Genomic DNA, 27950 nt, shown 5'->3' on the forward strand with positions numbered 1-27950 from the left:
AGCTCTTTACTCGCACGATGTCTTGAGTGCCAGTGACAAGGGATTTCAGATTGATCCCTTATTTTCGGATTTCCAGAAGGCTTTTGACACCGTACCACACAAGCGCATTGAAGTGAAATTGGGTGCTTGTGGAATATCGTCTCTGTTATGTGACTGGATTTTTGATTTCTTGTCAGAGAGGTCACAGTTCGTAGTAATTGACGGAAAGTCATCGAGTAAAACAGAAGTGATTTCTGGCGTTCCGCAACGTAGTGTTATATCTATATAAACGATTTGGGAGACAATATGACCAGCCGTCTTAGGTTACTTGCAGATCTCGCTGTCGTTTATCGACTAAAAAAGTCATCAGAAGATCAAAACAAATTGCAAAACGATTTAGAAAAGATATCTGAATGGTGCGAAAATTAGTAGTTGACCCTAAATAACGAAAAGTGTGAGGTCACCCACATGAGTACTGAAAGGAATCCGGTTACGCGATAAATCAGTCAAATCTGAAGGCCGTAAATCCAACTAAATACCTAGGAATTACAATTACGAAGAACTTGAATTGTAAGAAACACATAGAAAATGTCGTGGGGGAAGCCTAACCAAAGACAGCGATTCATTGGCAGGAAACAGACCTACTAAGGAGACTGCCTACACTGCGCTTGTCCGTCCTGTTTAGAATACTGCTGCGCGGTCTGGGATCCTTACCAGGTAGAATTGGAGGTGCACATCGAAGAAGTTGAAAAAAGGACAGCACGTTTTTTATCATCGCGAAATATGGGAAAGTGTCACTGAAATGGTACAGGATTTGGGCTGGACATCATTAAAAGAAAGTCTTTTTCCGTTCCGACGGAGTCTTCTCACGAAATTCCAGTCACCAACTTTGTCTTCCGAATGCGAAAATATTTTATTGAGACCGACCTACATGAGGAGAAAAGGTCACCACGACAAAATAAGGGAAATCAGAGCGCATACGGAAAGATATAGGTGTTGGTTCTTTTCGCGCGCTACACGAGATTGGAATTGTGTAGGTGCTTCGATGAACCCTCTGCCAGGCACTTAAATGTGATCTGCAGAGGATCCATGTAGATGGAGATGTAAAATTCAGTTCGCATTTTTGTGACGGCAAATATGCAGAAGTCGTTTCTTCAGTTCACTGAATGTAGCGCAGTACGCTTCAGATTTGACCTTCGCACCATGAGGGAGAAGATCGAACAGAATAACCCCTTCACCCCTTCAGACTCCGACAAGACGGACGCCATTACTTTACCGACTGACGGTATGGCTTTCAATTTTTTTCTTCAGAAGTGGGGTTGTGTGACGCCACTCCATGGATTGCCGTTTTTTTTTTTTTTCGTTTCGAAGTGATGAATCCAAGTTTCATAGCATGTGACGATGTCCAACAAAACATTGTAACTATCAGTCACGTAATGCGCAAGCATTTCCGCACAGACGGTCCTTGCATGAATTTAAAATTTTCTGGGCTATTAGGCCGCTTCATATTTCCTCTAAATTAATCGACGTTTCGACCCCTCTGCTGGGATCTTCTTCAGGATCTTCCAGTGTCCACTGCTGCTAGAACACTCTTTCTGTTAGGCGACGAGGAACCCAGCGGGCGCACACCTTTGAGTAGTTCACCTGGTGGACGAGTGTGTCGGCGCTAACAACACGGACGTCCAATTCTGCAGCGAGATGTCTGAGTGTGATCCGTCCATCATCTCGAATGAGAGTGTCCGCACGTTCCAACACTGCAAGAGTCACAGCTGTGTGTGGACGACCGGCACGCGGCAGATCGGAAGGTCTTGCGCGACCTTGTAGCGATGACGTTAGATGCCTCGCCCAACGACTCACCGTGCTTTCGTTCACTTGTAAGAGGTCCACGATTAAGAAATTTGTTGCTGGCGCACTCGAGCAGATGTAATTTCGATGGATTTCTCGCGCTGCCTGCGATATGTAAGCTATAAGAGAATCTGAGACCAAAGAGCAGTGTTGACTGCAGTAGGAACTGTGTAGAAGTAGGAGTAAGTTGTTGCTAGCGAGCAGTCTGGTGTATCGTGTTGGCTGGGCCGGTCTTGGTGGAGCGATGGCGGAGCCTGAGCGTTGTAGTATAAGGTAAAAGCAGCCTCGCGCAAATGTAGTATTGTTACATCAAGTGCCATGTAAATGTTTTAAAAAGAAATCTCTTAATAATAATCTTTCTCATAAAAAGTAACTTTCGACAATCATTCATTTGAATTTAAAGAATTTACTAATTTCTCCAATCCTTGGTCATCCCGATTATTGAAAAGAAAAATCATTTGTTTCTTTTTATACGTGACAAATCTATCGGCCAGAATTGCACTTAGCTGCACCAGAAAAATTTCTTATAGGAGCAGATATATACGCGTTATCCGGCGACCTAATTAAGGTAAGATTTTTCAATTTATTCAGAATGATCTTTCAGGGCCATGACGCAGCACTGCTGACGTCCAAAATTTACCAGTTTAAATTCACAGTCAATATTGAAAGGTTATAAGTGAGCGACAATTTTATTGAGAGATCAGTCACATTTTTATTATTGGTAGGTTACGGAATTTATCTGTTGGTAGGTTACGCTAAATGTCAATGTTATGGTTATATTTTTTACTGTTGGGAGGTTTCGGAACTTTTACTGTTGAGAGGTTACACTAAATGTGAATCTTATTCATATTATTCTACTGTGGGGAGGTTACACACTGCCACGTCACCGTAGACATTCTGCACGCGCCTGTGAGTATCTGCGACGCTCTGGTGTTCCGCCAATAGAAATTAGAAATTCTCTCTGATTGGAACGCACCTCTGTTACAGACGCCATTTTAAAGGCTACGTATTGTCCCCCACCAACTATCGGAGCTCCATGAGACAATAGGCGAGAATATTACAATATGTACCATACAAAAATGCCTATTTTTTCAATCAAAAATTTCCGAGAAAAAATGTGTTGCGTTACTTATTGAACGCCCCTAGTGTAGTGGTTTTAATTTCTGTGATGCGCCTCTGAGCTGCATACGTTGAATATCTCGTCAGGTATATTTACCTGACGCACTGCCATTCCTCTTTTTTTGCTCGTGTAAGAGAGTTACAGTGTTACAGTATTTTTTCCACGTACACTTACACGGTTGACAGTAAGCTAATATGATAGCTAATTACTCAACAGTCTTCGGATCGGTTAAAACAATAATCCAAGATCTGCCTTTATTTGTAGTAGTGTGGCTGACACATGAGACACGCCGGAAATGAAGCAGCAGAGGATTGAATGGCAGCAAGTGGACCCACAGTAAATAAAAAAATAAAAAAATTATATTCATCTGCCTAAAAATTTATGGTCAGATTATTCTAGCACGCGAAATACATTCTCCCCGCTAGTTCCGTTACGAAGGATAGGAGAATATTTTAAAAGGGCGACTCAAGTCCCCTTTAGGAAAAGCACCAAGAAAGAGCAATAAGAGCCCTAGACTAAGAAATATAGGAGAAAATTCAGTGTCTCTGGAAGCAAACAACGTTGAGCCCGAGAGAAGCGACCTTGGAGCCATCCGATAAAGTTTATCTCGATTGAGAGATAATCTCGCGAGAGAACATTTAAGCTGTTTCGTACCTGCTCCGTGTTACTGTTCGTTGCGATGTTCCCCGCAGTCGGAGCACTGTCGTGAAGTAAACTCATGAAGCGAGGCTTCTGATAGGCAGCTATCATCAACAGCCGAAACATCGGGATGCCATCATAGTGTATACATTGCAAATAATCAGTGCGAGCTTTACAGTAATGTACATGAGATATTAGTAAACTTGTAAATGCAGAAAGCTTCGAGGTCCTCAACAACACACGGATCTTGGCTGCATTGTGTCTAAGAGCCAACGAATTCACATCGCACGCAGCACAGCCCACTGAGTAGTTTGGTACGACTGCGTGGCCTCTTGTCTGATCACTGTCCTCGTCATTTCTTTGGAGAAGGCTGGAAGTTTACTGGATCGGAGTAGCGTCTCAGTGGCTGAAAGACATTGCCTGACATTTTTTACAACATAATTAATCATTAATACTTGTAAGTAACTAATTCCCGACGTTGCCCAAAATCTTTAATATCTGTCAAGAAATTGATTGGCCCTGTGACTTGTTGATACCCACAGCGAAAGCAACCGCGCTTGGGAAACAGCAATCAACTTTTTTTCTTCCTTACTGTTGCTTTCCCCTCCTCCCCCCCCCCCCACCCCCCGCCAACGTATGGGCTTTGGTTGGATCGTCAGGGGATACTATTTGCCGCGCTTCAGTCACATGAGAGGAAAAATTTTAGAAAAGTATTATAAAAGCTAGACATGGCAGTTGCCAAAAAATTTACGTTTTGTACAATAAAAGACAGATCGACAGCTATGTAAGTCAAAATACAAGAAGTTGATTTAGTAATTAATTAAATTACAGATACAGATGAATGGAAAATGAGAGTCGCATACGAATATACAGGGTGAGTCACCAACTATTGCCACCAAGAATAACTCCGAAAGTATGATAGTAGCTGAAAAGTTGTGGGACAAATGCTGCATAGGACAACGGCGGCCATAATATGACGTTGGTTTTTTGTTGCTAGGTGGTGTCGCGTCAGAGATATGAAGGTCAACTTCGTTTTCTTAAATGGGATGCTATAGTTTGGTACTTATTAGCTGATAGCGGCTATCGAGACGAATTCAATGACGTGTAACAGTAAGGTCTTTGAAGATCAACGAAGGTCAAAAACGCGGCATGAACGTCCGTGTACAGAGGTGTTCCAACTGATGACCATTGGTATCAATTCAGTGCTGCAATCTTCTTGTCATGGATTGAGTGGTATTCCTTCTCACTTCGGCACTTATCGAACCACATGCTCTGACAATTCTCTCTCGCATATCTTCAGGTGTAGTAGGAACGTCTTTATAAACAATGTACTTTATGAATCCCCACAAGGAAAACTCCAGAGGCGTCAAGTCTGGCGAACGAGCCGGCCGCGACACGTCTCCTCCGCGTCCAATCCAACCATCTGGGAATTGTCTCTGCAACTCGTTTCTAGCCATCAGCGAAAAATGTGCCGGACACCCAACGTGTCGATACCACATTCTGTTCCTTGTTCCTAAAGGTATTTCTTCCAATAACAGACCTAATGTTTCTTTCAGTAACGTGGTGTACTTCCTAACATTAGGATTTCATTCGATGAAATAGGCGCCTATAATTCTGTCCAGAATCACACACCGTACAGTCACCGACCGCGGTTTTTGGTGTGCAACTTGTCGCAGCCAACATGGATTTTCACTTGCCCAATAACGCATGTTATGCAAATTAATCAATTTGCCCAGAAGAATAGGCGCTTACAATTCTTCATTTAAGGAAGAGAACCACAATTGTAACTTTTTTATATCATAAGATGGCATGCTCTTCTATATGTGTATAATCAGTTTAAATGAAACTTTTTTAAACTTTCCGTGTGACTTGATTATTTAATTGTTCAAATGGCTCTGAGCACTATGGGACTCAACTTCTGAGGTCATCAGTCCCCTAGAGCTTTGAACTACTTAAACCTAACTAACCTAAGGACATCAGACACATCCATGCCCGAGGCAGGATTCGAACCTGCGACCGTAGCTGTCGCATGGTTCCAGACTGTAGCGCCTAGAACCGCTCGGCAACTCCGGGCGGTGATTATTTAATATTAAGCTAAAAGTAAAGATAGCTCAAGATATCTTTAGCGCCCCTCCTTGAGGTTTTCCTGTATCCGCCACTGCTCGTGTGTAGGTACGCATACAAGTTTCTGAAAAGAGCCACAGGTCGAAGTTAGTACTATTTATCCACCGGTTTCGCTCTCCAAATGACAATACCAGCTCTTGCTAAAAATATATTTAGCCTACGTCATCCCAAACGTTCATTAGGGGATCATGTAGAAATTTGAAGTAAATCGGCGAAGAACTTTGAGAGTTACTTCGTAAAAACCTTTCCTCTATATGTACTACAAACACATGTTTTTAAGCCAGATTACGAAATATTATGCAGTAGTGACCATCCTCTTCCGTTGAAGGTAAAGTTTGCAAAATTTCATGAAGATCGGAATAATACTGTAGATTTGTATGAATTACAATGAAACGCCCCCCATGAACCATGGACCTTGCCGTTGGTGGGGAGGCTTGCGTGCCTCAGCGATACAGATAGCCGTTCCGTAGGTACAACCACAACGGAGGGGTATCTGTTGAGAGGCCAGACAAACGTGTGGTTCCTGAAGAGGGGCAGCAGCCTTTTCAGTAGTTGCAGGGGCAGCAGTCTGGATGATTGACTGATCTGGCCTTGTGTAACACTAACCAAAACGGCCTTGCTGTGCTGGTACTGCGAACGGCTGAAAACAAGGGGAAGCTACGGCCGTAATTTTTCCCGAGGGCATGCAGCTTTACTGTATGATTAAATGATGATGGAGTCCTCTTGGGTAAAATATTCCGGAGGTAAAATAGTCCCCCATTCGGATCTCCGGGCGGGGACTACTCAAGAGGATGTCATTATCAGGAGAAAGAAAACTGGCGTTCTACGGATCGGAGCGTGGAATGTCAGATCCCTTAATCGGGCAGGTAGGTTAGAAAATTTGAAAAGGGAAATGGATAGGTTAAAGTTAGATATAGTGGGAATTAGTGAAGTTCGGTGGCGGGAGGAACAAGACTTCTGGTCAGGTGACTACAGGGTTATAAACACAAAGTCAAATAGGGGTAATGCAGGAGTAGGTTTAATAATGAATAGGAAAATAGGAACGCGGGTAAGCTACTACAAACAGCTTAGTGAACGCATTATTGTGGCCAAGATAGATACGAAGCCCACACCTACTACAGTAGTACAAGTTTATATGCCAACTAGCTCTGCAGATGACGAAGAAATTGAAGAAATGTATGATGAAATAAAAGAAATTATTCAGATAGTGAAGGGAGACGAAAATTTAATAGTCATGGGTGAGTGGAATTCGTCAGTAGGAAAAGGGAGAGAAGGAAACGTAGTAGGTGAATATGGATTGGGGCTAAGAAATGAAAGAGGAAGCCGCCTGGTAGAATTTTGCACAGAGCACAACTTAATCATAGCTAACACTTGGTTTAAGAATCATGATAGAAGGTTGTATACATGGAAGAACCCTGGAGATACTAAAAGGTATCAGATAGATTATATAATGGTAAGACAGAGATTTAGGAACCAGGTTTTAAATTGTAAGACATTTCCAGGGGCAGATGTGGACTCTGACCACAATCTATTGTTTATGACCTGTAGATTAAAACTGAAGAAATTGCAAAAAGGTGGGAATTTAAGGAGATGGGACCTGGATAAACTGAAAGAACCAGAGGTTGTAGAGAGTTGCAGGGAGAGCATAAGGGAACAATTGACAGGAATTGGGGAAAGAAATACAGTAGAAGAAGAATGGGTAGCTTTGAGGGATGAAGTAGTGAAGGCAGCAGAGGCTCAAGTAGGTAAAAAGACGAGGGCTAGTAGAAATCCTTGGGTAACAGAAGAAGTATTGAATTTAATTGAGGAAAGGAGAAAATATAAAAATGCAGTAAATGAAGCAGGCAAAAAGGAATACAAACGTCTCAAAAATGAGATCGACAGGAAGTGCAAAATGGCTAAGCAGGGATGGCTAGAGGACAAATGTAAGGATGTAGAGGCTTGTCTCACGAGGGGTAAGATAGATACTGCCTACAGGAAAATTAAAGAGACCTTTGGAGAGAAGAGAACCACTTGTATGAACATCAAGAGCTCAGATGGAACCCAGTTCTAAGCAAAGAAGGGAAAGCAGAAAGGTGGAAGGAGTATATTGAGGGTCTATACAAGGGCGATGTACTTGAGGACAATATTATGGAAATGGAAGAGGATGTAGATGAAGATGAAATGGGAGATATGATACTGCGTGAAGAGTTTGACAGAGCACTGAAAGACCTGAGTCGAAACAAGGCCCCCGGAGTAGACAACATTCCATTGGAACTACTGACGGCCTTGGGAGAGCCAGTCCTGACAAAACTCTACCATCTGGTGAGGAAGATGTATGAAACAGGCGAAATACCCTCAGACTTCAAGAAGAATATAATAATTCCAATCCCAAAGAAAGCAGGTGTTGACAGATGTGAGAATTACCGAACAATCAGCTTAATAAGCCACAGCTGCAAAATACTATCACGAATTCTTTACAGACTAATGGAAAAACTAGTAGAAGCCGACCTCGGGGAAGATCAGTTTGGATTCCGTAGAAATACTGGAACACGTGAGGCAATACTGACCTCACGACTTATCTTAGAAGAAAGATTAAGGAAAGGCAAACCTACGTTTCTAGCATATGTAGACTTAGAGAAAGCTTTTGACAATGTTGACTGGAATAATCTCTTTCACATTCTAAAGGTGGCAGGGGTAAAATACAGGGAGCGAAAGGCTATTTACAATTTGTACAGAAACCAGATGGCAGTTATAAGAGTCGAGAGGCATGAAAGGGAAGCAGTGTTTGGGAAGGGAGTGAGACAGGGTTGTAGTCTCTCCCCGATGTTATTCAATCTGTATATTGAGCAAGCAGTAAAGGAAACAAAAGAAAAATTCGGAATAGGTATTAAAATTCATGGAGAAGAAGTAAAAACTTTGAGGTTCGCCGATGACATTGTAATTCTGTCAGAGACAGCAAAGGATTTGGAAGAGCAGTTGAACGGAATGGATGGTGTCTTGAAGAGAGGATATAAGATGAACATCAACAAAAGTAAAACGAGGATAATAGAATGTAGTCGAATTATGTCGGGTGATGTTGAGGGTATTAGATTAGGAAATGAGACACTTAAAGTAGTAAAGGAGTTTTGCTATTTGGGGAGTAAAATAACTGATGATGGTCGAAGTAGAGTGGATATAAAATGTAGACTGGCAATGGCAAGGAAAGCGTTTCTGAAGAAGAGAAATTTGTTAACATCGAGTATAGATTTAAGTGTCAGGAAGTCATTTCTGAAAGTATTTGTATGGAGTGTAGCCATGTATGGAAGTGAAACATGGACGGTAAATAGTTTGGACAAGAAGAGAATAGAAACTTTCGAAATGTGGTGCTACAGAAGAATGCTGAAGATTAGATGGGTAGATCACATAACTAATGAGGAGGTACTGAATAGGATTGGGGAGGAGTTTGTGGCACAACTTGACCAGAAGAAGGGATCGGTTGGTAGGACATGTTCTGAGGCATCGATGGATCACCAATTTAGTATTGGAGGGCTGCGTGGAGGGTAAAAATCGTAGGGGGAGACCAAGAGATGAATACACTAAGCAGATTCAGAAGGATGTAGGTTGCAGTAGGTACTGGGAGATGAAGAAGCTTGCACAGGATAGAGTAGCATGGAGAGCTGCATCAAATCAGTCTCAGGACTGAAGACCACAACAACAACAACAACAATGAAACGAACACTATACACCGTGTATCATAATTAATAGTGTAAACGCATGCAGTTGAAAGTACACGATACTAGAAGCAAAAAAGTCTCAGGAAACATAGGGTCGATAATGGATACCTTAAGAACTACGAGCAGTTTTTCATCTTCGATACTATGAAGCAAATTTCTTCCACTGCAAGCTCTTTGCTTTCCACATTTTGGGAAGTAGTAGTATGGACGAAAACAAGAAAAAATTTCCAGTAAACATTTGCTCTAAAATGCACACCTTAAGAGCTATGAACACGTGCTCATCTTCGCTACTTGGAAACACAACTCTTCTAATGAACAATTGCTTATAACTTTTCAGGTTTGCATTTTATAGCAAATGTTACTGGACATACTTCCCGAAATGTGGAAAGCAAAGAGCCTGCAGTAGATGAGATCTGCTTCACAGTATCGAAGATGAAGAATTGCTCGTAGCTCTTAAGGTATGCATTTACGACGCTATGTTTACTGAGACTTTTTTGCTTCTAGTATCGTGTACTTTGAACTACATGCGTTTACACTATTAATTATGATCCACAATATATATATATATATATATATATATTATTATTATTATTATTATTATGTGCGATTGGACCCATACGGATCACGCAAAGCTTTTCCGATTCAATTTTTTAATTCTCCAAACTTCTCTCATTCTTTCCCCATGAATTCTCTTTCTTTCCTCTGTCCATTTTGTCCCCTGTCTCTTGCAAACTTCATTCTCGGGTTGTACTTTCCAACTGTTGATTTTTTGCTTGTATACATTTCTGTTTATAACTTCTGAAGAATTTATTTGTGCATTTGCTAGATCTGTTTTGGTTTCTTTTATCCAGGGTATGGTTTTCAATTTTTCAATGTATATTAAAATTTTGTGGGAGAGTCTGGGTGTTGGGAGTCTGTGGATATGACCGTAAAATTTTAGTCTTCTTTTCCGGATGTATGCGGCGAGGTTAGATAATTTTTCTGTAGTTTTCCGAGACTGTAACCTGTATCCATCTTCAGTTCTTTTTGGGCCAAGAATCTTTCTGATAATTTTGCGTTCCTCTTTCAGGATGCCTTCCAGGTCGCCTTTTCTATGGAGTGTGAGTGTTTCGCTGGCATATAGTGCTTCGGGCTTGATTACTGTATTGTAGTGTATTTTTGAGTGAATGGAGAGACACTTTTTATTGTAGATGTTGTGGGTTTTCCAGTATGCTCTTTTCAGTTTTTGCAGTCGAACTTTTTGTGCAGTTTTCTCTCCCCCTGTGGGTTCTAGGACCTCACCTAAGTATTTAAAGAATGGAACTCTCTCAATTTGTCCATATTTTGTAGTCAGTTTTTGAGTTTCAAATTTTGAGCAGATGAATTTGGTTTTTTGGAAGGAAATTTGTAGCCCAACTTTCTCGGCGCATTCTTTGAGAATGTCTATCTGTTTAATTGCTGTGGTCTCGTTTTCTGCTAGAATGGCCACGTCATCTGCAAATGCCAAGCATGAAATTTTAATACCATCTTTCGATCTTCCTAGTTGTATAGGCTTCCAGTAATTTTGATTCTTCAGTTCTTTTTGCCATTCTCGGATGACTTTGTCTAAGACAAGGTTGAAGAGGAGTGGAGACAAGCCGTCACCTTGTCTGACGCCGGTTTTGATCAGGAAGGGCTCTGATATTTCACCCAGGAATTTTATCTTAGAAGTTGTGTTTGTGAGCGTTTCTTTGATAAGGTTTAGGGTTTTCGGATCGAGTCCTAGCTCCTCAAGGATAATAAAGAGAGATTGCCTATCGATTGAATCATAAGCCTTTGCGAAATCGGACTGTTTCTGACTGCTTTGTATTTTAGTGTTGTCTTCAGATTGAAAATTTGTTCTGCACAGGATCGGTGAGGGCGAAAGCCAGCTTGGTATTCACCAATACTGTGTTCGAGTTGTTCTTGTGTTCGTTGAAGAAGACAAGCTGAGAGGATTTTATAAGTGACTTGGAGAAGGGAGATTCCTCGATAGTTGTTTATATCTGCCATGTCTCCCTTTTTATGCAGTGGATGAATTAGGGCGCATTTCCAATCTTCTGGTAGTTTTTCTGTCTGCCAAATGTCTGTGATGATTTGAGTGAGTTCTTTGAGGGAATTTGGTCCAAGATTTTTAAGTAGTTCTGCAGTGATATTATCTTCTCCGGATGCCTTGTTGTTTTTCAGTCTATGAATATGTCTTTGGATCTCCTCTAGTGTAGGTGGTGGGGATTCTGGATTTGTGTAGACAGCAGTTTCTTGAGGGAATCTTGAAGAAGGTTCAGGGCAATTGAGGAGTCCGGAAAAGTATCTCGCCAGCTCCTCACAATTTTCCCGATTTGTGAGCGCTAGTTTTCCATCTGGTTTTCTGAAACATAGATTTCGTGAGCCGTATCCATTGATTCTCCCAGCAAAGGTCTTATAGAAGTCTCGTACATTATAGTTACGGAAATTTTCTTCAATAGACTCACACTGTTCCTTGAGGTACTTCCTCTTGACTTGTCTGATTGTTTTTGCCACTTGTCTTCTGGTGTTGTGGAAGTGATCTAGATTTTCTGGGGATTTTTTACTGTTATACTTCAGAAAGGCTTTCTTTCTTTCTTCCAGCGCTTTTTCACATCCAGAGTCCCACCAGGGGTGTTTTGTGTTCTTTTTCAATGGGATCAGTTCTTTTGCCTTCTTTGTAATTTTTGTTCGAAATTTTTCCCAAGAGTCAGCTGGTTCCTTTTCCCACTCCTCCTTCAGATTGGTTTCTTTGATTGTTCGTGTGTCAAATCTCATCATGTGTGTTTTCTTCGGATAGAATTTTTTTGGGGTGAATTTCACTTTAATGCGTGTTAAGTAGTGGTCTGAGTCAGTGTTCGCCCCTCTGCGGACTTGGACATCATGGATCTCTTTCTGTACGAAATAGGAGATGGCAATGTGGTCAATCTGATATTCGCCGATCTCTTGTATGGGGGACCTCCAGGTCTTTTGTTTTCTAGGTTTTTTTCTCAAAGATGTAGACATTATTTTTAGATTATTTTGTTGGCATAGTTCAATAAATCTCAGTCCGTTTCTGTTGGTGAATCTGTGTGCTGGATATTTTCCTACAGTTTTTTGGTGTTCTTCCTCTCTGCCAATTTGTGCATTGAAATCTCCCATTAAGATTTTGATATCATCCCGGGGAATTTTGGCTATGACATCTTCAAGTTTAGTCCAGAATTTTTCAGTTTGTAGTTGGCGTTTTTTGTTGTCTATGTTTGTGGGTGCATGAACATTTATCAATGTGTATTTCTTGTTGGCGCACTGGATACGCTTGGTCATGAGGCGATTATTTATGGAAGAGACCTCTCTAATTGAGCCTAATATATTTCTGTGCACCGCAAATGCCATGTCCAGGAGTGGCGTACCATTGGCAATTCGTTTGTCAGTATATATATATATATATATATATATATATATATATATATATATATATATATATATATATGTGTGTGTGTGTGTGTGTGTGTGTGTTTGTGTGTGTGTGTGTGTATAGATTATTATAACTATGATGATGTTTGGCGTCCCTTCTCTGGGTGATCCGCGATCCGCGATCTACATGACTTTATGCAGGCAGGAAGTCTTCTCAAGTACCGTTCCACCCCTCACAACTACGGCCTGCTGTAAGCACCACGGAGTATGACTCGCCATGTCAGCTAAGCACGTTCAACCGCCATTGGAAAACACTGGTAGCACTACAAACCACTGCTCGAAATAACAGAGGGCACTGGAAAATTAATATAGCGAGTGGAAACGGATGTAGCTGTTCAATGCACTGCAGTACATACCGACAGGAACTGCAAAGAATATACACTGGAGCGCCAAAGAAAGTGGTGTGGACAACACCGACATTGGGCCGCTGGTGACTGGAAACGTGTTTTCTGGTCGGACGACTCTTGTTTCAAATTGTATCGAGTGGATGAACGTGTACGAATATGGAGACAACCTCACGGATCCATGGATCCTGTACGTCAGCAGTGGACTGTTCAAGCTGGTGGAGGCCCTCTACTGACGTGGACCATGTGCAGTTGGAATGATATGGGACCACCGATGCGTCTAGACACGACTCTGGCAAGTGGCACGCACTTAAGGATCCTGCGTGATCACCCACATCCATTCATGTCCATTGTGCGTTCCGACGGACTCGAAAATTCCAGCAGGACAACGTGACGCCCTCGCGTCCAGTATTGCTACAGAGCGGCTCCAGGAACACTCTTAAGAGTTTAAAATCTTCCGCTGGCCGCCAAACTCTTCAGACATGAACATTACTGAGCATATCTGGGATGCCGTGCAACGTGCTGTTCGGAAGAGACCTCCGTCCCGTAGTACACTTACGGATTTACGGACAGCCCTGCAGGGCTCACGGTGTCAGTTCCCTGCAGCACTGCTTCACATACTAGGCGAGTCGATGCCACGCCGTGTTGCGGCGCTTGTGCTTGCTTGCTGGGGCCCTACACGATATTAGGCAGGTGTACCATTTCCTTAGCTTTTCAGTGTAAAAGACATCAAAAAGGCGTTCATGCTTAACAGGTGTTATGTGTGGGTTTCATGGAAAACTCATTAGCGATAATCTGCTTCGCGCCGGCCGGTTGTTCTTGCTTTGTACGAACGTTCTGCCCTTCAGACTGCCGATGCCGCCTGAGAATGCTCGTATTATCGGCATTAGGAGGTGCGGGCCGTTGTGGCCGAGCGGTTCTAGGCGCTTCAGTCCGGAACCGCGCGACTGCTACGGTCGCAGGTTCGAATCCTGCCTCAGGCATGGATGTGTGCGATATCCTTAGGTTAGTTAGCTTTAAGTAGTTCTAAGTTCTAGGGGACTGATGACCTCAGATGTTAAGTCCCATAGTGCTCAGAGCCATTTGAACCATTTGAACCATTAGGAGGCGCTTAACTGAATCGCTGATGACAGCTGCTCAGTGCTGTCATGCCAGACAGATAACTGATAAATTGTAATACGCAGAATGCCGTTCGCCATTTTCGCTTATGACACGGAAATTTACATTTGTCTATCACTGCGCATGCTCCGAATTCCGATTCCTTGCCCCTGAAAAAAGATCGCAATCTTCAACTACCTTCTGCAATTTCTTTCTTTATGATTGATCTACACGGGTAATTTGCAGGCTTTCCCAAAAATACTTCAAGATATCGTCTCGCCTGAAAAACAGATTAGACAAAGTCCATAGATCTGTAGACTTGAAACTGAGGTGTCGATTTCCTCTAAAAAACTCAGTCCTAATAAACGTAGTCCTTCAAAGGAAGCTTGAGTCTCATGTCAAACACGCCACCCATACGTTCAATTATAGGTGACGGAGACTTCGAACTACCCTCGATACGTTGGAAAAAATATATGTTTACAGTCGGTGGCATGCAAGAAACGTATTTCGAAATACCATTGAATGCTTTCTTAGAAAACTATTTTGAACAGTTAGTTCAGGAGCGCGCTCGGAGTGTTAATGGCTGCGAAACTATATTTTAACTCTTAGCAACAAATAATGGTGAGCAAATAGAGAGCACAATGGCGGATACACAGATTAGTGACTACAAGGCTGTTGTAACGAGACTGAATACCGTAACAAATGGCTCTGAGCACTATGCGACTTAACTTCTGAGGTCAGCAGTCGCCTAGAACTTAGAACTAATTAAACCTAACTAACCTAAGGACATCACACACATCCATGCCCGAGGCAGGATTCGAACCTGCGACCGTAGCAGTCCCGCGGTTCCGGACTGCGCGCCTAGAACCACTAGACCACCGCGGCCGGCTATACCGTAACACCTAAACCCACCAAACGTATGCCATGTTATCAGAAGTATCTGGACACTTGGCTGAAAATGACTTACAAGTTCGTGGTAATGCTGGAATTCACCCTTCCCCTTCATGACAGCTTCCACTCTCGCAGGCGTATGTTCAGTCAGGTGCTGAAAGGTTTCTTGGGGAGTGCCAGCCTATTCTTCACGGGGTGCTTCGTTAAGGAAAGGTATCGATGTCAGTCGGTGAGGCTGGGCACGAAGTCGGTGTTCCAAAACATCCCAAAGGTATTCTGTAGGATTCAGGACATGACTCTGTGCAGCCCAGTCCATTACAAGGATATTATTGTCGTGTAGCCACTCCGTCACAGGCCGTGCATTATGAACAGGTGCTCGATCGTGTTTTAACCACCATAAATCGCCATCCCGAATTGCTCTTCAACAGTGGGAAGCACGAAGATGCTTAAAGCCAGCCCGAGCGGTTGTAGGCGCTACAGTCTGGAACCGCGCGAAGGCTACGGTCGCAGGTTCGAGTCCTGCCTCGGTCGTGGATGTGTATGATATCCTTATTAGGTTAGTTAGGTTTAAGTAGTTCTAAGTTCTAGGGGACTGATGAACTCAGAAGTTAAGTCCCATAGTGGTCAGAGCCGTTTGAAGCATTTTTGAAGATGCTTAAAACTTCAGTGTTGGCGTGTGCTCTGACAGTCCCACGCAAAACAACAAGGAGTGCAAGCCCCCTTCATGAATAACACGACCAGACCATAAAACCACCGCCTCCGAATTTTACTGTTGGCACTACACACGCTGGCAGATGACGTTCACCGGGCTTTCGCCATACCCACACCCTGCCATCGGATCGCCACATTGTGTACCGTGATTCGTCACTCCACACAACGTTTTCCCACTGTCCAATCGTCCAATGTTTACGCTCCTTACACCAAGCGACGCGTCGTTTGGTATTTACCGGCGTGATGTGTGCCTTATGAGCTGCCGCCCGACCATGAAATCCAAGTTTTCGCGCCTCCTACCTAACTGTCATAGTACTTGCAGGGGATCCTGATGCAGTTTGGAATTCCTGTGTGATGGTTGGATAGATGTCGGCCTATTACACGTTACGACCCTCTTCAACAGTGGGCGGTCTCTGCCAGTCAACAGACGAGGTCGGGGTGTACGCTTGTGTGCTGTGCGTGCCCCTTCACGTTTCCACTTTACTATCGCATCGGAAACAGAGGACCTAGGGACGTTTAGGAGTGTGGAAATGTCGCGGACGGACGTATGATACGAGTGACACCCAATCACTTGACCACGTTTGAAGTCCGTGAGTTCCGCAGAGCGCCCCATTCTGCTCTCTCACGATGTCTAATGACTACTGAGGTCGCTGATATGGAGTACCTGGCAGTAGGTGGCAGCACAGTGCATCAAATATGAAACACGTATGTTTTTAGGGATGTCCGGATGCTTCTGAGCACATAGTGTACATGCAAAATACATCTAATTAAACAAGCAGATAAAAATCCGCCTCACGCAATCTCCACTCTTTTCGATCGCAATATCTAAATACAGACAAGATGGGGTTTGAATGCTAGGAAATGGCATCGACCGCAGTTGAGAGATGCGTATCAAACAGATTCCCCACGATACACGAAACAGATCAGAACGGTGTTGCAGAAGCAAAAGAAAAAAGCACACAAATTTTTAAAAGAACAAAAGAACACCTAGATCGACAAAGTTATACAGAAGCTCGAAATTTAGCGGGAACTTCGATGGAACATGTCTTGAATAGTTTTCTAAAAATCTGAAAGAAAACTGAGAGATTCCGATCATATGTAATATACACTAGCAGCAAGACACAATCAATACCTTCACTGCGCGTTAACAATGGTGATGTTTGTGATGACAGTGCCAGTAAATAAGAGTTAGTAAACATCGTTTCCCGACATTCGTTCACCGAAGAAGTCGAGGTAAATATACCAGAATTCGAATAAAGAACAACTGTCAACATGAGTAACTTAGAAGTAGTTGTCCTCTCTGTAGCGAAGCAGCTCAAATCTTTTGATAAAGGGAACTCTCCCAGTCCCGACTGTACACCAGCCAGGTTCCTTCCAGGCTACGCTGATGCAACAGCTCCGTACTCTGAAGTCGCATAAAACCGCCCGCTCCACGGAAGAGCCCTACTCGAAGACTGGAAAGTTGCACGAGTCACACCAGTACTAAGAACCGAAGCAGGAGTAATCCTGTGCATTACGGATGCATATTAGTAACGACGATTTGCAGTATGATTTTGAAGATGCACTATGTTCGAACATTATGAATCACCTGGAAGAAGACGTTTTATCGAGAGATAACTATCACATATTCAGTAAATATCGTTCTTGTGAGGAAACAACACGCTCTTTATCCTCATGAAGTACTAACTGCTATCGAGAGGGGATGTCAAATTGATTTAACATTTTTATGTTTTCAGAAGGCTTTTGACACTGTTCCTCACAGGCGGAATGTTATCAAATTACGTGTGTCTCAGTTGTGCGAGTGGATTCGTGATTTCATGTCGGTAAGGCCATAGTTCGTAGTAATCGACGGAAACTCATCGAGTAATTCCCAAGGAATATTTACGGGACTTCTGCTGTTCCTGATCTACATGAATCATTTAGGAGACAATCTGAACAGTCCACAAAGATTTTCTTCATCTGCATCTACATCTACACGGGTAAATCACATTTAAGTACTTGGCAGAAGGTTCATCGAACCCCTTTCACAATAACTGTGTATTATTCCAATCTCGTACTGCGCGGAGGAAACGAACACCTATATCCTTCAGAGCGAACTCTGATTTCCCTTATTTTCTTATCGTTTTCGTAGGTCAGCGTAATCAAAATATTTTCACATTCGGAGGAGAAAGTTGCTGATTTAAATCTCGTGAGAAGATTCCGTAGCAACGAAAAACGCCTTTGTTTTGATGATGCCCAGCCCAAATCCCGTATCATTTCAGTGACACTCTCTCCCATATTTCGCGATTATACAAAACGTGCTGCCCTTCTTTGAACTTTTTCGATGTACTCTGTCAATCCTATCTGGTAAGGATCCCACACTGCGCAGCAGTATCCTGAAAGACGACGGACAAACGTAGTGTAGGCAGTCTTTTGAGTAGACCCGTTAGATGTTCTAAGTGTGTTGCCAATGAAACGCAGTCTTCGGTTAGCCTACCTCACAACATTCTCTATGTGTTCCTTCAAATTTAAATTGTTGGTTCAAATGGCTCTGAGCACTATGGGACTCAACTGCTGAGGTCATTAGTCCCCTAGAACTTAGAACTAGTTAAACCTACCTAAACTAAGGACATCACAAACATCCATGCCCGAGGCAGGATTCGAACCTGCGACCGTAGCGGTCTTGCGGTTCCAGACTGCAGCGCCTTTAACCGCACGGCCACTTCGGCCGGCAAATTGTTGGTTATTGTGATTCCTAGTTGTATAGTGGAAGTTAGCGGTGCTTAGATTTGACTGATTTATCGTGTAATCGAAGTTTAACGAATTCTTTATAGCACTCATGTGGCTGATCTCACACTTTTCATTATTTAGCGACAATTACCAATTTTCGCACTATACCGTTATTTTTTCTAAATCGTTTTACAATTCGTTTGGATCTTCTGATGACTTTATTAGTCGATAAACATCATCTGCAAGCAACCAAGGGCGGCTGCTCAGATTGTCTGCCAAACAGTTTACGTAGATCAGGAACAGCAAAGGGCCGATAACACTACCTTGGGGAACGCTAGAAATCACTTGTATTTTTCTAGATGACTTTCCGCCAGTTACTACGAATTGCGATCTCTCTGACAGGAAATTACGAATCCAGTCGCATAACTGAAACGATATTCCGTCAGCACGCTATTTCACTACAAGCCACTTGCTGCTGATGCTGTAATTTACGATTGTCGTAAAGTCATAAGATGATAAAAAACAATTTCAAAATGATTTAGGCAAGATCTCTGTATGATTTGAAAAGTGTGCAACTGACTCTAAATAATGGAAAGTGTGAAGTCATTAACATGAGTAGTAAAATATATCCGCGAAATTTCAGTAACACGATAAATTAAAGAAATCTAATTGAGTTAAACAATTAGAGATTAGGATTACGAGTAAATTAAATTGGAAATGTCACATAGGTAATGTGTGTGGGAAGGCTAACAAAAGACGTCGATTTATTGGCAGAAGATTATAAAACTGTAGCAGGTCTACTAGAGACACTGCCTACACTACGCTTGTCCGCCCTGTTCCGGAATATTGCTGTATTGAGTGGGATTCTTAACCAGGTAGGATTGACGGACATCGTAAATGTCCAAAGAAGGGCACTCGTTCTGTATTACCACGAAAAAGGGAGAGTTTGCCACAGATATAATACAGGAATTGGAGTGGCTGTCATGAAAACAAAGACGTTTCACGTTAAAGCAGGTTCTTCTCATGAAACTGCATTCACCAGCTTTCTCCTCCGAGTGTGGGAATATCTTTTTTGGCGCCCACCTACACAGAGAAGAAGAAGAATAGAAATCAGGGTTCGTATGAAAAGATTTAATGTTCATTTCTCCTGCAGGCTCTTCGTGAGTGGAACACTAGCCACGTAACTTGAAGGTACAATGTAGTTCGATGAACTGCTTAAATATGAACTGTAGAGTGATCATATAGATGTGGACGTATGATATACTCCTTCGCTGGTGGGCTGCGAACGTTTGACAGCACCTTGTGTAAGTCAAACAGCCTGTTTGCAGATAATAACTGTGTACTGCGTAACGTCGAGTGAATCGACACTTTACGAAGATGTACTCACCGAGGTCTTGGCAGTACGTCTCCCACATCAGTCCATCGCCGTAACTCATTTCGTCGGTGACGTTGGCGACGTGGTTACAGACACAGTCGAGTATCGAGGAGTTATTTGCTGCCAGCAAAACCAGCAGCGAAGTAGCTACGCCCGCTGGGTCCATTGTCAGCTACTCACGCAGAGGTGGGAACGAACACACGCGGTGCGTACCGCAGGGAGCACTGACTGAATGTGCGCTACGTGCAGCGGAAGTGTTTCCGCAGGAAGGTTAAACCGCAGTAAGCGTGACGTCTCCCACCCGTGACTCGCTCATTTTTCCCTTTACTTTACCAGTCATCAACTGCGGACACGCATTCGTCACAAAAGAGCATTTGTTTCACAAATACGCCTGCAACGTGGACTTAGGACGACATCGAGTTACACTAAGAGACTTGTAGCAGATGTCCAGCCGTACTGGTTTACTATTCCGACACAAAATCTCATGACGTGCCAGTCTTTAATAATGAATTGGGAACTCATGCACATTCAAGTGCCAAAGAAACTGGTACATCTGCCTAACACCGTGTAAGGCACCAGCGAACACGCAGAAGTGCCGCAACACGACGTGGCATGCACTCGACTAATGTCTGAAGCAGTGTTGGAAGGAATGAACACCATAAATCCGCAAGATGGAGTGGAGATATCTTCTGGGTAGCACGTTGCAGCACATACCAGATGTGCTCAGTGATGTTCATGTCTGGAGAGTTTGGTGGCCAGCGGAGGTGTTTAAACCCATAAATGTGTTCCCGAACCCACTCTGTAGTAATTCTCGACGTGTGGGACGTCGCATTGTCCTGCTGGAATTGCGCGAGTCCGTCGGAATGGAAAATGGACATGAATGGACGCAGGTAAGGTGCTTACGTACGTGTCACCTGTCAGAGTCGTATATAGACGTATCAGAGGTCCCATATCACTCCAAGTACACATGCCCCACATCCTTACAAAGCCTCCAGCAGCTTGAACCCTCGCTACTGACACGCAGGGATTCATGAGGTTGTCTCCATACCTGCACACATCCATCCGTCGCTAGAACTCGAAACGACACTCGTCCGTCCAGCTAACATGTTTCCAGCCATCAACAGCCCAACGTCGCTGTTGACGGGCCCTGGCGAGGAGTAAAGCTTTGTGTTGTGCCGGCACCAAGGGTAGACGAGTAGGCCTTTGGTTCCAAAAGCCCATATCGATCATGTTTTGTTGAATGGTTCGCACGCTGATACTTGTTGATGGTGCAGCACTGAAATCTGCAGCAATTTGCATAAGTGTTGCACTTCTGTCACGTTAAACTATTCTCTTCAGTCGTCGTTGGTACCGTTCTTGCAGGATGTTTTGTCGGCCGCAGCGATGTCGGAGATTTGATGTTTTACCCGATTCCTGATATTCACGGCCGGCCGCTGGTGGCCGAGCGGTTCTGGCGCTACAGTCTGGAACCGCGCGACCGCTACGGTCGCAGGTTCGAATCCTGCCTCGGGCATGGATGTGTGTGTTGTCCTTAGGTTAGTTAGGTTTAAGTAGTTCTAAGTCCTAGGGGACTTATGACCTCAGCAGTTGAGTCCCATAGTGCTCAGAGCCATTTGAACCATTTTGAACCTGATATTCACGGTACACTCGCGATATGACCGTAGGGGGAAAACTCCCCACTTCATATCCATCGCTCGTACGCCGACTATAGCACCACGTACAAACTCACTTAAATGTTGATAACCTGCCACTGTAGCTGCAATAACCAATTTAATGATTGCGCCAGACACTTGTTGTCTTATATGGGCGCTGCCGACCGCAGCACCGTGTTCTGCTTATTTACATATCTCTGTATTTGAATATACATGCCTATACCAGTTTCTTTCGCGCTTCATTGTAGATCTGCAAAGGGCGTTCAAAAAGTTTTGCACAGTGGTCGCTAATTTTTTTATTTTTTGCAGGAGGAGAGTTAAATTTTTTGTGAACGTACTTGGAACATTCAGCTATAAGTTGGTGTATAAAAGTATTTCCTTTCATTTGCAGGTGAGCCATAATGGACCGTGAAGTAGATGTCAGGTGGCGACTATGGTCGATGATGGAGTTCCGCCGGCCGGGGTGGCCGAGTGGTTCTAGGCGCTTCAGTCTGGAACCGCGCGACCGCAACGGCCGCAGGTTCGAATCCTGCCTCGGGCATGGATGTGTGTGATGTCCTTAGGTTAGTTAGGTTTAAGTAGCTCTAAGGTCTAGGGGACTGATGACCTCAGAAGTTAAGTCCCATAGTGCTCAGAGCCATTTGAACCATTTGAACCATTTGATGGAGTTCCCATTTCAAAACAGGCGATCACTCTGCCACATTGATTCACAGGAAGTTTCTCCCTGTTTATGGGGGGGACACTGTGAATGGCAGCAGTATCCAGCGGTGGTTGCAGAGGTTTAAAGAAGTTGATTTCTCTCTACTGGACAATCCACGATGCGGTAGACCATCGACGGCAGTGAGTGACGTGAATAAGGAGACCATTGATCAAATCATCCAAAATGACAGATGTTTGACGACACGACAGATTGCTCAAATGACTCGTTTGTCATTGGGTAGTGTGGTATCACTGGTACAGTCACTAGGGTACAGAAAAGTCTCTGCACGTTGGGTGCCTAGATTACTGACAAGCGAAATGAAAACGATGAGGAAGAATGTGTGCTATGGTCTAATGAAGACCTTTACTGAAGAGTGGAAACAGTGTCTTGACGGCGTCATGACAGGATTAAACATGGTTGTTTTTGTCCGAACCTGAGAGCAAAGTCCAATCCATGGAGCGGCGCCATCCAGGTTCACGAACAGCAGGGTGACAGGTGATGGCCTCGTTCTTCTGGGATCAGTGTGGTGTCGTTTTCATTGACTTTCTGGAACCTAGCTCCACAGTTAATCGGGACCATTACTGTCAATGGACAAGCTGCGACGTGCCATCAAGGCCCACAGACCACAGCTCCAGCGGCAGTTCATCAGACTACACTGTGACAATGCCCAACCCCATACAGTTCTTATGCCTCAGAAAAAAATCAGGACAATGGGTTGGAAAATTGTTCCTCATCCTCCGTACGGTGCGGACTTGGCTCAATCTGATTCTTACCTCTTTGATCGTCAGAATGCCCGCCTGCGCGGTAAAACATTTGATAGTGAGAGTTATTTCCTGTGTCACGCGATGGTGTAAAAGTCAATCCCCAGAATTTTACCAAAGTGCATTTACGTCATGGAAAGAACGTTGGGCCAGATGCGTCACAGCTGATGGAGGCTACATAGTGTAGGCTCAATGTAGAGCTAAATGTTCCAAGTATGTTCACAAAAAATTTCATTCTCCTCCTTCAAAAAATAAAAAAATTAGAGACGACTGTGCAAAACTTTTTGAACGCCATTAAATGTATTCGAAATTGTGAATATGGACAACCGTAAGCTGTGGAGTGCAATGACGACAGTGAAAATTTGTGCCGGACCGGGACTCGAACCCGGACGTCCCACTCGTCGCGAGTGGCCGCCTTACCATTAGGCTATCCGAGCGAGACCCGCGGCCAGCCGCAAACACCTGTTTGTTGTCAACCATGTGTCTGCAAGCTGTACTCTTACCTCCATTATGTGTATTCCAACATAGGGGAGACGTTTCTGTATAAAGTCGCCTGCCTACAGTCGGAGGATGAATACGACATTGCAGAGCCTGTGTTATTCCGAACTACGATGCAGGCACGTCGAAGCGAGCTTCACGTCGTAATTCGGAATAACACAGGCACTGCAATATCGTATCGTTATATAAACCCGTCGATAACTGCGTTTGTAATAAAAATAAATTTGTTGATCAAAATGATTGTCGATCATGTGTGTGTATATATGGTAGTAAGTGTGAGGTGTCGAGATGGCTACTATTGGCGAGAAAACTGCGCTACTAGGATATTAGTTGAAAAGACAAAGCCACCACATCAGCTGGGGGGGGGGGAGTAGGTGGTGGTTGTGAGGGGAGGGGTGGAGAGGGGGGTACGCCAGGGGGGGATTCCTTCGAAATGGAGAAAGCTGCACCCCTATAGTCGGATCTGAAAATCGCAACACCAAGGAGCAGTTCTGCAACTGAAACGTAAGCTGGGAGGCGTCTTTCTGCTTCAGAATGATGATGTCTATCCAGATTTAAGAGCAGTGCCAGTCGCACAAGAGTGTGGCTAGCAGCGCCACTATGAGGATGCAAATCAAGTTTCCTTTAAATACTTTCTGCAACGTTCGTGAGCGTTAAATTACCTTTGAAACTGTCCGCCCCCGGTAGCTGAGTGGTCAGTGCGACAGAATGTCAATCCTACGGGCCCGGGTTCGATTCCCGGCTGGGTCGGACATTTTCTCCGCTCAGGGATTGGGTGCTGTGTTGTCCTAATTATCATCATTTCATCCGTATCGACGCGCAAGTCGCGAAAGTGGCGTCAAATCGAAAGACTTGCACCTGGCGAACGGTCTACCCGACGGGAGGCCCTAGTCACATGACATTTCATTTATCTTTGAAATTGGACTTTGCCACTTGATGTTTGTCACTGGGGCTGAAAGAGGTTGTGTATTAGGGCTACAAGAAGGTCCATGTTCCTTTTGCAACATTACAGAAAAACTTGCCCCGAATGTTGCCACTGTACATCATTGTTGCCAGAAACGGTCACGACAATGTACTGCGGAGCCAATAAGATTGGACTCCAAACGGCCACGTGGAACTACAGAGAGGGAAAACAATTGTGTTTGGCGTATGGGTCTGGCGTACCGTAGTGCATCTGCAGCGGCAGCTTAGGTGGAAGTTGGCACCACAACGACACAATGGGCTGTTACAAAGTGGTTACTTCAGGAACAGGTCCGAGGTGGAAGCCTTGTAGCGTGCATATCACTGCCCACAAGACCAGCCACATTGGAGAGTTGAGCGGTGTCAAGCGAGAACTCAGTGGAGCGCAGCAGGGTGGAGGAGTCTTGTGTTTCCTGGTGGAGGCTGGTTCCACCTCGGTGCCAGTGATGGCCGGGAGTCGACTAGGAGGAGGCGGCTTGAGTGCCTGCAGCCGACCTGTCTGCCTGCTACACACCCGGGGTTACGGTCTGCAGTGGGGCTTCGTATGAAGGCTGGGTCACTCTCGTGGTCACTCCGTGCACCCTGACTGCTAAGTTGTACGCCAGCCTGGCGATTCCACCTGTTGTGCCCAGAAGCGACCTCCGAGTTCTGCTTTGCTGCCGTGAGGCGATAAGCGAATGAACTGTTTACTGAACTCTGCATTCCGTTATAAATTCCCCAACGTTATTCTTATGCACTTAATGATACCGAGGTAATGCTGTTCCTTATCTATATAAACGATTTCGGAGACAATTGATGAATCGTCTGAGGTTGTTTGTAGATGGGCTCTGAGCACTATGGGACTTAATTTCAGAGGTCATCAGTCGCTTAGAACTTAGAACTACTTAAACCTAACTAACCTAAGGACATCACGCACATCCATGCCGGAGGCAGGATTCGAACCTGCGAACGTAGCGCTCGTGCGCTTCCAGACTGAAGCGCCTACAACCGCTCTGCCACTCCGGCCGGCTTGTTTGTAGATGATGCTGTCATTTACCATCTAGTAAAGTCATTAGAATATCAAAACCAATTTGCAAAACGATTAGAAGAGAGATCTGTATGTTGCGAAAATTGGCAGTTGACCCTAAATAATGAAAAGTGTGAGGTTCTCCACATGAGTGCTAAACGGAATCGGTGAAACTTCGGTTAGACGATAAATCAGTCAAATTTAAAGGCTGTAAATTCAACTAAACACCTAAGAATCACAATTAAGAACAACATTAATTGGAAACCGTACATAGGAAATGTTGTGGGTAGGTGAACCAAAGACTGCGTTTTATTGGCTGTAGATGCCACAGATCTACTAGAGAGACTGCCTACACCACGCTTGTCCGTCCTCTTCTGGAGCGCTGCTGTACGGTGTGGGATCCCTACCAGACAGAATAAACGGACTACATCGAGAGTGTTCAAAGAAGAGCAGCACATTTTGCATTATCGAGAAATGGAGGAGATAGTGTCACTGACACGATACAGGATTTGGGGTGGACATCATTAAAACATAGGCGTTTTTCGTTGCGGCAGAAACTTATCACGAAATTTCGATCACCAACTTTCGCCTCAGAATGCTAAAATATTTTTTGAGTGCTAGTTCTGCAAGGTTCGCAGGAGAGCTTCTGTAAAGTTTGGAAGGTAGGAGACGAGGTACTGGCAGAAGTACAGCTGTGAGGAGGGGGCGTGAGTCGTGCTTGGGTAGCTCAGTCGGTGGAGCACTTGCCCGCGAAAGGCAAAGATCCCGAGTTCACTCATCAAACAACAGCGGACAATTGATACACTCGTTAATATTTCTGTCAAACTGATTTCATGCCTAGTGCATGTCCCACTAAGGTCTCGTTTTCAAGACCCAACGTGAAATGCCTCCCCCTTGTTTTCTAACACAAGATTTACTAAGAAGATAGTAATAACTCAACATTATTGTAAAATGAATAGAGCACATCCACAACTCAAAATATCTACAAAAATAATAACAATAATAATAATACCATAACTAGTAATAAGTAAAATTTCCACAAAATAACTTTTTTTTACTAATTTTTCTCTGTAAATAACTAGATCGTACAATCAATGCTTACTCCCAATCCATTCTGCCACACGCACAGATGTAGTGCACAAAGACTCAGAAAAAGCTATACTGCAACAATAAACAGTGCAAGAAACAACTAACGAAATGTGACTGACAGACTCTCTAAATATATATATATAAAAAAAGCACCAAATGAAATAATTACCTGGACAGTACAGTAACAGAAAAATAAAAGCAAAGAATGGATTGTCTCGTCTTTACAAGTAAAACGCAAACTGTAATTGTAAAACGAAAATTGTTATTTTGTAAATAAAAGTCTATATATGTTCAAAAAAAAAAAAAGTTCGAGTCTCGGTCCAGCACACAGTTTTAATCTGCCAGGAAGTTTCATATCAGGGCACACTCCGTTGCAGAGTGAAAATCTCATTCTGGAATTATTTTATGCCTGTTTGTTTTTAATGTTGTTACTTTCTTTTTTGTTACCTCAATTTCTTTGCGATAGTGGCTATTTAAGTCGCGTGAGCTGCTATGAAATTTTATTGTATGTTCGTCTATTATCTTTCTTTTCTGCGATACATTCTTTGCTTTACGAATAAACCTCATTGCCTTCAGATGTAGCGTCTGTGACTTACATAAGACGTCGGTCAAAGCCATAGAGTAGAAAAATCTCTGGAGTGTGCACTGCGTGATGCTCACGTTGTCAACATTAAGCAGAAATTATCACGTGATCTCGGCATGACTGTTTTTAAGAACAGTTCATCTTGGCCATTGAGTCCCGTCAAAATGTTCCACAATGCATTTCAAATGGTGGCATTCAGTCAAGTCGTCAACAGACCGTCACATCTCGTCACGTCACGGCAGGTCAACGACTTTCGGGAAGAAAATGTCGACAGTATCATCGTCTGCTAACATCGTAAGTTAACCTATGTTGCCACACTCACGCGTGTTATAGTAGTGGATGTGGTGCTTTGTATCTTCTTAATATTTCTTTTATTATTGTGCTTTATTTTCGTGGCAAATTGTAAATGTTTCATGCCGACTTGGAGGTTTTGTGCATTGGATGTTTTTACACAAGCAGTGTGAGATATCCGAAAGCGACAAAACTATTTAGGTTTGACAGTAACAGAACAAATGCTCACTTTCCCACAGCACAGAAATGTCGACGTTTTGAAATGTTGTTTCACGTCTCAGCACAAACGAAACTGATCAAGAACATACCTTATGAGGTTTGCTTTGGCCATTAACAACCTTGTTTCCTCAGTTGCAATACTATACTCTCACACAGACTAAGGGAATTGACGCTACATGACGTGACAGACAGTGTGAACACACGCTGA

At 43.6% G+C, this 27950-nt stretch overlaps 1 protein-coding gene across 1 annotated transcript in view; it reads right to left on the reverse strand.

Annotated features, from left to right (window-relative positions):
* The window catches only part of LOC126209827 (uncharacterized), a 69394-nt gene extending 49245 nt beyond the window's left edge, over nucleotides 1-20149 (reverse strand). The window contains exon 1 of the mRNA XM_049938959.1: nucleotides 19996-20149. Coding sequence (XP_049794916.1) covers nucleotides 19996-20149 — 154 coding nt within the window. The remainder of the gene's footprint in view (nucleotides 1-19995) is intronic.
* Nucleotides 20150-27950: the final 7801 nt, after the last annotated feature.

The sequence above is a fragment of the Schistocerca nitens genome, chromosome 10 (assembly GCF_023898315.1).
Source record: "Schistocerca nitens isolate TAMUIC-IGC-003100 chromosome 10, iqSchNite1.1, whole genome shotgun sequence".
NCBI lineage: Eukaryota > Metazoa > Arthropoda > Insecta > Orthoptera > Acrididae > Schistocerca > Schistocerca nitens.